The following is a 9,487-nucleotide window of genomic DNA, read 5'->3' as shown; positions in this document are numbered from 1 at the left end:
ATCGGGGGGGGGGGGGTGCCTGTATCTCTCTACTAGAATGTAAGCTGGAAGTGAACATAAATTTTCTCTGCCTTATTCACCACTCTATCCTCAGTGTCTAGAGCAGTGCCTGATACCGTCTCTGGTATGGTCTAAGCCATTGAACGAATATTTTGAGACCGCAATTCACATTATAAAGACTCACCATTCCATGTTTCAGAATTGGTTTATTTTGAACACATGCAAATCTAATATTAGAAGAAGCAGTATGTCACTATCAATTCCCTTGCCTTTCCCAGAAAATGGTAATCTGCATGAGAATTATTTCTCCAAATAAGAGAATGTCTTTGAAAGTTGAAGAAAAAGAGAAAAAAAAAAAAAAAAAAACTCAGACACACTTGAAAACTCTGGGCTGCTTTCTTTTTCATTATAAGTAAGACAAGGTTCATGAGAGTAAGCATCAGCGCTTGATTCTTTAGAAGTTGAAAATTAGATCAAATGAATTGGAGGACAACTACATCTTGTGTTAATGTTTTCCTCCTCAAATGAAGAAAATGAGATGATGTGAGCCATGACTCCATTTGAAAATGAAACTTCGTATTTCTATTTGCTTCCACGTTAAAGCACACTGTTTTTCATTTTAGAACTTTTCATGTTGGTAAATGTTGCAATACATTACATTCATTAGGCTCAGGCCCATTTACCATGTGCAAGCAACACGAGCACAGATACATCATCCCCATAAAGCATCATTTCTAAATTACACAGTAAATAAATGAGACTAAGCCATATACCCAAGTTTCACAACCCTTCCCACTAATGTAAAAAAAAAAAAAAAAAAAATTAAACCATCTTAGGTCAGTTCCCTACTCAAAAGATTCAATTTATGAACAACCTATTATGCCAAATAAACTGATCATCCAAGAAGACACTGGCTACCTGACCCTAACTCAGACAAAAAAGCTTCAAGAAAAAAATTGGACTTATCAGATTCTGGGTGTTTTGTGCAAAGTGTGATACATAAGAAACCTGGTCTTGCTAGGAACCTTGGTTTGATTTCTGATTAGCTGATTACAGAAGACAGCAGCAAAGGCAAAATAAAGTAGCAACGTACAGTGAGATGACAGTGAGCAAGTGTCTTTAAATTTATAATTGCCCTTGGATCTATCTAATTTAGCTTTAAGTCAGGAGGTATAATTGAGACAAATGGTTACACTGAGCAGGTATCAGATATGACATGAAGCTGGCTGTGATTATTTTGTTGTACTAGCTCCATTTGGGGAGTTCTTCTGCCAACCTTTTTCCTATGATAGCTATTAAATTTTATCAGACTTTTCCCACTATTAATTGTAACGGCATTCATATGTTAAATGCTCACAACAAAGGAAAACCGTGATGCCATTGTTTCACATGGTGAAAACCATGGTTACTGCTATTCCAAATGGAGAACAAATCTAAAAAGAATCAAGTAATTCCTCCTCCTTGTATGATACCTATATAAGCTCTGTGGGAAAACCTATTAAGTTTGCAACTCCTCTATTTTTGAAACAACAGATTTTGCACATGTAAGAAAATTGAAGATACCACTATAATCATCAGAAGTCAGTTCAAATGTTATTTTTGTTGAGGGAATTCGTCTTCAATTAAATATAATTCTTCCTTCAGTACATTTGACTAAGAAGCTCCCCTTTCACTGGGGCAAAGGGAAAAAAAAGCTCGATGGCTACTTCTGAGGTTTTCTCTTTTTATATTGAATGATAGTTACTATAATATTAAGTTATGAGTATATGGTATATTTGTTCACAATTTTAAAGGTTATACTCCATTTATAGTTATTATAAAACATTGGCTATATTCTCTATGTTGTGCAATATAATCCATAGAGCTTATTTTATACCTAATAGTTTGTACCTCTTAACTTTATACCCTTTTTTTTACCCCTCCCCCCTTCCCTCTCTCCACTGGTAACCACTAGTTTGCTCCCTATATCTGTGAGTTTGCTTCTTTTTTGTTATACTTACTATTTTTTTGATTCCACATATAAGTGATATCATATTCTATTTGTCTTTATCTGGCTTATTTCACTTAACATAATGCCCTCCACCTCCATCCACGTTGCTACAAATGGCCAGATATTGTCTAAAGCAACACCAAATTATGGAAACAACAGGGAAAGCAGACATTAAGAGTTTTTTCCTTTGAGAAAATTCAGCAACTGGTTTTGGAAAAGTCTAAATTATTGCTCTTAGTCTCATTTTTTTTTTTTTTTTGTCTTTTGTTGTTGTTGTTGTTGTTGTTGCTATTTCTTGGGCCGCTCCCGCGGCATATGGAGGTTCCCAGGCTAGGGGTTGAATCAGAGCTGTAGCCACCAGCCCACGCCAGAGCCACAGCAACGCGGGATCCGAGCTGCGTCTGCAACCTACACCACAGCTCACGGCAACGCTGGATCCTCAACCCACTGAGCAAGGGCAGGGACCGAACCCGCAACCTCATGGTTCCCAGCCGGATTCGTTAACCACTGTGCCACAACGGGAACTCCCTCATTTATTGTTTATTGGAAATTTCTGGATTCATTGTTCTGAGTTATTATCCTAGATTAGTATTTTTAAATAACTAATTACTCAGGAGGATCTCGATGTAGCAAAACAAGATATAAGAAATTATGTATTTATGGACTTATAAAATGATTAGAATTTATAACTACTTGATCATTTTAGATTCTTTTATTTGGGTTCAGCTTGCTCATCATTTCTCTACCACCAATACATTTTTCAAGACACTATCTCTTTGACGTAAAATAGCATTTAAACCATTTGACTCTCACATATTATTCACTAAATCCCTTCTCAAAACTCTGTTCTGAGAACGCTTCAGAAATGAAAGAGCTTCAATCGTGATGATAACCAACATTCAAACTTCTGATTTTTCATGTAACTGTATCTCTCCCTGATATATGTTTTAACTCTTTCTCATATTCTTCCTGAATATATTTAGTCCAAAAATTTCTGATTTGTAATGGGTCATACAAGAGTATGAATTAGTTTGAAATTATATGTAACTTCTTATTTAAAGAACTCTTGGAAATTGCTCAAGTGAATATTTTAGAATTGTTAAAGTCATTCTGTCATCTTATTCTTCTCTACTTTTCTTGTCCTCTCTTTCCTCCATGCAGTATTCTGTACTTGCAAAGACGATTTAGAGCAAAAGTGGTTGCATTTGCTGAGGGAATCAAAAGAAGCTAAAATTCATTCACTCGTTCAGCAACTTTTTATTTGATCACTTAATTACTTGATAATACCTCTTCTGGCAAAGATGACTGGAAATTTACGGTGGATCACTATTGTTTACCCACATTTGCCTAAACTTTGGGCAAGTGGACAGACTCCCAGAGATCTAGCTGTGCAAGGAAACATCTGTACTATTGTCAACCCTTTATCACAAACCAGGTCCTATTTAGAGATAAATATTAGTTTTGATAAGCATCAGTTTCCCTTTTATGATGACACATCATAAATACATACATACACCAAGTTGAAGGACTTAGCAACCCAAAAGTGAGATGTGATGGGCTATAAGTGTTGCTGTATAACTAAATGAGCTACTTGGGGCAAATCACAACCTTTCTGAGACTCAGCTTCTACATCATTGAAATCAAAGCTCTATTATATTATTGTTCTCCAAGAGAAAAGGGTTAAACACCTGAGCATGATAAATCACCTCATTCCAGCATAAAATTCATAGTCCCAAGATTTATTCCCCACTGCTTAATCTTTCCTAATGTCCTCTCAGGAAGTGTTTTCTTCCAAAATACCTTGGGAAGCATGCCACAACTCAGCTTCTACAAGGTCAATATATATAGTATATATATATATATACTATTTGTAAAAAATTCTTTTTTCTTACAAATAGATAATCAACCTAAAAACCACTCTAACTAGTGTGTTCACCGCTTTTAATTTTTGAAGCAGAATACTGAATCTTTTGTTAACGTGCTGGGAAGTTTCATACAATTCTAGGTTTATCTCAAATAAGAGCTGTGAAAACACTGATACTAGAGTAAATAGGAACAGTTTCACTGCTATTTTCATTTTATCTAATGAACACAGAGGAAAGGCTCAGATCTGAGAAAGTAAAGGTCACAAGCTAGAATCATAAGAGGGCTATTTGCTACCAAATTTAAATAGCTTGGTTAAGGACATTAAGCAAGAATGTCAAATCTATTTAAGACATTTAAAGGTATTACGATCTTTCACATAATGAGTGGTTATGTCATTGGATTTTTTATAGTGTTTCACATATGATCACAATAAGCTACAAGTAGGTAGAAATATACAGAGTTACATGCTCACTAGCCAAGCCATGACACAGAAAGCCATTGGTGTTATAGGTCATTGACTGAACTGACGCTAAGCCCCCCAAAATCATGCTGGCAACGACACTGGTCCCAGGCATCAAATCCCCAGATATTGGTTCATCTTGTTCAAGGCATCACACACTGTGTTCAAATCACTGCGGAGGTCCTGCACCACGTTTTCAATACTCCTGGTATCTTTCAGAATTTCAATACTCTGTGTGTAAGGATTGAAGTAGACAGAGAAGGGACGGGTAATTGACTTTGCAAAGTCCCTGCAAAATAAACAGAAAAGAAAAGGATATGTGATCAGCCCTCGTTGGTTCAAGAGATAGATAGAAGGAAGGAATGGAGCCAAAAAAAATAAAAAGTTATTTTCTCTAGATGGAAGAAAAATACATTTACCTCATCTTTTCTTTGGCTTCTTCAAAACTTTCTGAAACAAAGTAGGCTTCCTGGAAAGTTGTGATAAGGCATTCCTGTAAGCAAGTTGTCTTTGGGTCAAAGGCTTTCACACATGCCTTGTCAGAAAGAGCATGCTGCAAAACACACCGCAAAACCTGTTAAACTCCAGAATGAGACTTCCAAAAGTGCCATGATGTCATATTTCTGCAGCAGAGCTCAGTCATTTTACAGAACTTCTCAGCTGCTAGTCTACCATGAAATATGGAACTCTCCCATATGCAAGGTAAATTGAGTGTTGAGGGTTTTTTTTTTTTTTTTTTTTTTTGGTTTGTTTGTTTTTAGAGTCTGTTAGGTGCTGAGAGGGAAAAAAATGAGATTATGGTATTATTTTATTTATTATCAGCCAAATTCATACTGAAGGACAGTTCAGAGCTGTATCCCCACAGAAATGGAATTTTAAATCTATGCTATGAATAGATGCAGGAGAGCATAAATATGGTCCTAAATTTATTGCTATAAGCAATGCACTGAAATCTCCCTTAAATGGCAGAAGTAATAATTACCTGCATGGAGAGGTAATTGGGACGCTGACTGAACTATTTGTGGGCTCAATATGTGAGACATTTTGAGGCCAGCTACTGTGTATCAACAGAGGCTGGAGTGGGCCTGTATATTTGAGGATGTGTGCACAGCATTCACTTACTTTCCAAGTACAGCAAAGCAATATACAGCATACAAATATTACCAGGTGGGAAAAAAGAGCTAATATTAATAGTTATAGTTCTGCCCAGAGCAGGTATTAGGGAAACAGGAAAGCCAATGTAATTACTCTTTGAACCATCATTATCCCTGTTCAGCTCACCACATGACTGGCACTAAGAACAGCAAGGGACAATGAATGATTGTAGTCTCAAGATAAATTCAGTGATGCTAAAAGTTAGTGCTCATTTACTGCCACGTGCCACCTGCCTATTTATAGCCCCTGGAACAATGGTTCTCACATGGAATATGCCTAAGAATCACTGAGGAGCTTGCGAAAAATGCAGGTACTCGGGCCTCAATTTTACTTGGGTACATCTGGATGAATCCCAGAAATCTGCATTTTAAAGGCATCCAAGGTGACTCAGACACAGGTGGTTATGATTATACTTTGAGAAATACTCCCCTAGATTCTCTCTTTCTTAATTTAAAGGATAAATTAGTTGGAGGAGAGAATCAGAGAGAGAAAGGGGTAGCAGAATCACCCCTGAACTGAGAGTGAGGGCTCTTGTCCAGGCACTGCTGCTTTCTGGATAACCTTGGCAAATGATTTCACCTCTCTGGGCCTCTGTTTCCTCCAGTGTAAATGAGAGGTTTGGGCTGGATGATTTCTGAAGACACTCTATTCCATCTCTGGATTCCACCCCAAACACTTTTCAATCTGTAACTGCTAAGGTTTCCAGGAGAAATGCTGAAAAACCTTTCATGTTCAATATTCTCTATGCATTTCCCTAACAACCTCAAAATTCATGGGATGATTTGCAGCCTTCCATGAAGAAGGCTGTGGTTCCCTAAATTTGAAAATATAATTGTGAACCCAAGGACTGACAGGCCCGAGAAAGGGCACATGGTCCTACCCTGTGTGTGATTTGCTTTCCCGCAAAGTTCCATTGTCTAGATCAATGCATATGTGAGACAAGCGATGCAGAGGGAACTCTTTTTTTTTTTTTTTTTTTTGGTCCACAGGACAACTTCATTACATGTGGAAGGTCACCACACCAGCAAATGCATTTGTATTAGTGTCATGAACATCAGGGACCAGAGGTTCCAAATGACTAACAATTCTGTCCACATTTTTAAAACAACTTCACTTCAAAGTTTCAACAAACAAAAGGTGCTTTGATGACAGCTGTTGCTCTCTGTAAAGAACAGGCTTCCTATTGGCTCGCTTTGGTTTTCAGAACTAGACATTGCTTTCTCTGCAGCCATACACTCTGGGTGCACATTTTATTTAACACGTTGCTCCCATTGTCCATTTATCCATCAATATATATGAAAATGAGAACAGTGACTGCATCAGGATCTTGATGTTTCCATGCTCTCACTTCTACGTTCAGGGGTTTGGGCAGAGTGGTATGAATGTTTAAGCCATGGCTCCCTCGCGGGTCTTCCTTGCTGAGTGAGACTTTTCACTGAGTCAAGGACAAGTGCAGGAAGAGGGTGAAACTCTCTTTAGTCTGGGATGCTGTGATAGGACATTAGCACCCTCAGCTGTCACCATATGCAGAGGATGCCTCCAGAAGGGGTGTGTGCAATAACAGTCTGAATCAGTGTAGTTTTAGAAAATTTATCATGTGACGATTCTACTAGATACTCAGATGAGCCCGTTTCATCATTTTAATGGTAAATGGGATGAGGATAGTTCAAGAAAATGCCCAGAGGGCAGAGTGCTCCACCCTAGACTTCAAGAAAAGTCAGTGGATTCACAGCATATGATTTGATGCAAAGACCATTAGGCAAAATATCTCACACTTGCCTAGTGTAAAAAAATCACAGAGAAAACTGGGAGCTGACTTTTCTAAGCTCTCAAAAATGCAGTCTCTCCTCAGGATCCTGCTACATTTGACATGCTGGTTATCTGCTGAGGACCTCTCCATCCACGGAGTATGGGACCGATTCTATTTTTTGGCTATTGTAAACAAGGGGATGATACTGGTACCTAAGGATTAGCCTAGAAAATGAAAAGAGCCCAGAGCTGGGGGAGCAGCCGTTGAGTGAGGCCAGCGAATGAGGTGGTGATCACACTATAAGTGGGAGCTCTCTTGTGCCAGATGACTGCCAGGGACATCCATGCAGCCCTGAGGGCCCCCGTTTCTGAACACTAAAGCATACATAGCTCAAGGGCTATAAAATAGCATTCGAGTCTCCATTGACTCCACAGCCTGATGGAGCAAAGCCCTAATGAGTTTACTTCTCAACTCCTATCCGTATCTCTTTCTAAACCACCCTGGTTTCAAGAAGCAGCTATCATGCCCTCTCCTCCATGTCCACAGTAGATTCTCTGTAAACACAGAGCCAACTGTTTGATGTCCCCAGGGGACTCTGTAGTGAATCCTTCCCAAAGTGTTAACAGTCTGATATCCTGAAGTCTGCAAGAATTAATCCAATTTCCTGCAGAGAGAGGCTTTATAATGCTGAGAAAATCTGGCTGACCGTCTTTTACTCTCAAGCCATTTTTAAAGTGCAGGAACGCTTGAGAATCACCTCCTCTTATCTACATGCTCTCTAAAGGGACTATTTTGGATTTACCCACAGTGTGAAAGACAAAGACCCCAGACTAGAAGCCAGGAGACCTGGATTCTAAATATAGCTGTCTCAGTGGTTTATCAAATGAGTGAAAATTCCCCAGGTTAGGATGCAGTTTCCTCTTTGATAAACTGAAAAGATTATATCAACATGAATTCTAAAGCTCATCCTGCAATACAACAGTAACAGGGCATGCACACACACAGCACTCATACCCCCATCCCCTCCCACCATTCTCGGCCACCATAAATTGACCAGGGCAGTCTTTCCCACTGGGCCTGGGCATGGCCTTCCCACCCTTCCTGGCAGAGATGGCCATTACCAATTAGTTGGCTATCGTGCACAAAATAAGACTTATTTGTAAGGAAAGATTCTCTTTTCAACATCAAAAATTCCCCAGAGCCCAAATAGCTCCTACATGATTTGGGGCAAGTTATTTCACCTTTGTAGGCCCATTCCAGTGCTCATCTGAAAAATAAGAATACTTATAGTATCTCTAATACCCAGGAATGTGGTAAGAATTAAATGAGGTAATGCATGCAAAGTGCCTGGCATGTGGGAAGTGCTCCATAAATTTTGTTATCATTGCTACCTCAGTCTCCAGATGATTCTTGGTGTACATGTGCATCCAGGCACACCTTCCACCATTCATGCAGCTCTTCTGGAACCCATCGGGAAAGAAACATGGCCCTGGCTCTGAGGCTGCCAAGTCCTAGACGGCAACAGTACCTTTCCTGAGTTCATCAGTTTAAAATCTTCCTTCCTCCCAGCCACCTGCCTTTGCAATGACACAGAGTTATCATCTCAACTATTCTAGATGTAAACCTGTGATCCTCACCCTCTATATTAGGACTGGTTAAAGTTGGGAAAAATCTAAAGTGTGAAGTCTAGGTAGTTTGGGCCCTAGATTCTGAATAAAAATTTGCAAACACCACTACACTCACACTACAATCATCTTTTGCCACATCAGAATGACAAACACATACATTTGTATACGTATCTATGTGTGCATGTCTATAGTAGTTTTGAACCTCCCTCAAATGATCAAATGTCCTAGCCAGGCACAGAATGATAGCAATATCTCTATTGCCAAGCTGGGTGATGATGGCATCACACTTTTTTTATCAGTGATGTTGAAAGTTGCAGCAGTGGAATAAGCTTCAGGGGGTAGAGGACCAGCTCCCTCTTCAAGAAATCCTTACGTAAAAGCCAAAGAACCTTCTCCAGCTCCCAATGTCCAGAATTTGCTCTCTAATTGCTAACAGTGCTGCTTCAGGAAAGGAAGGGGCAGGAGGAAGGGAGTTGTGAGCCATTTGAACATGGTAAAGGTGTGAGAGCTCAGATGCTCTCAGAGTCCTAACTCCAGCCACCCTGCAGACACACTGGATGACCTCAAGAAACCCACGAGTGCCTCTTCTCCTCAGCCCGGCAGTAATTCCAACCACTTCAAAGAGCTGCTACAACCGT

General features: G+C 39.3%; 1 protein-coding gene across 3 annotated transcripts in view; it reads right to left on the bottom strand.

Annotated features, from left to right (window-relative positions):
* Nucleotides 1-3,223: 3,223 nt before the first annotated feature.
* The window catches only part of TPH2 (tryptophan hydroxylase 2), a 105,001-nt gene continuing 98,737 nt past the window's right edge, over nt 3,224-9,487 (bottom strand). For all 3 annotated transcript variants that reach the window (XM_084956354.1, XM_084956353.1, XM_021092003.2), the window contains 2 exons: nt 4,736-4,869; nt 3,224-4,605 (listed from right to left, as the gene is read on the bottom strand). In XM_084956354.1, the coding sequence (XP_084812480.1) occupies nt 4,431-4,605; nt 4,736-4,869 (309 nt within the window). In that variant the 3' untranslated portion in view covers nt 3,224-4,430. The remainder of the gene's footprint in view (nt 4,606-4,735; nt 4,870-9,487) is intronic.

The sequence above is a fragment of the Sus scrofa genome, chromosome 5, assembly GCF_054392235.1.
Source record: "Sus scrofa isolate SSC_HxYL_T2T_F1_AM1 chromosome 5, Sscrofa_HxYL_maternal_Yorkshire_Landrace_v2.0, whole genome shotgun sequence".
Lineage (NCBI taxonomy): Eukaryota > Metazoa > Chordata > Mammalia > Artiodactyla > Suidae > Sus > Sus scrofa.
Note: the sequence above shows the minus strand (reverse complement) of the source record. Positions and strands in the feature narration are given on the sequence as shown.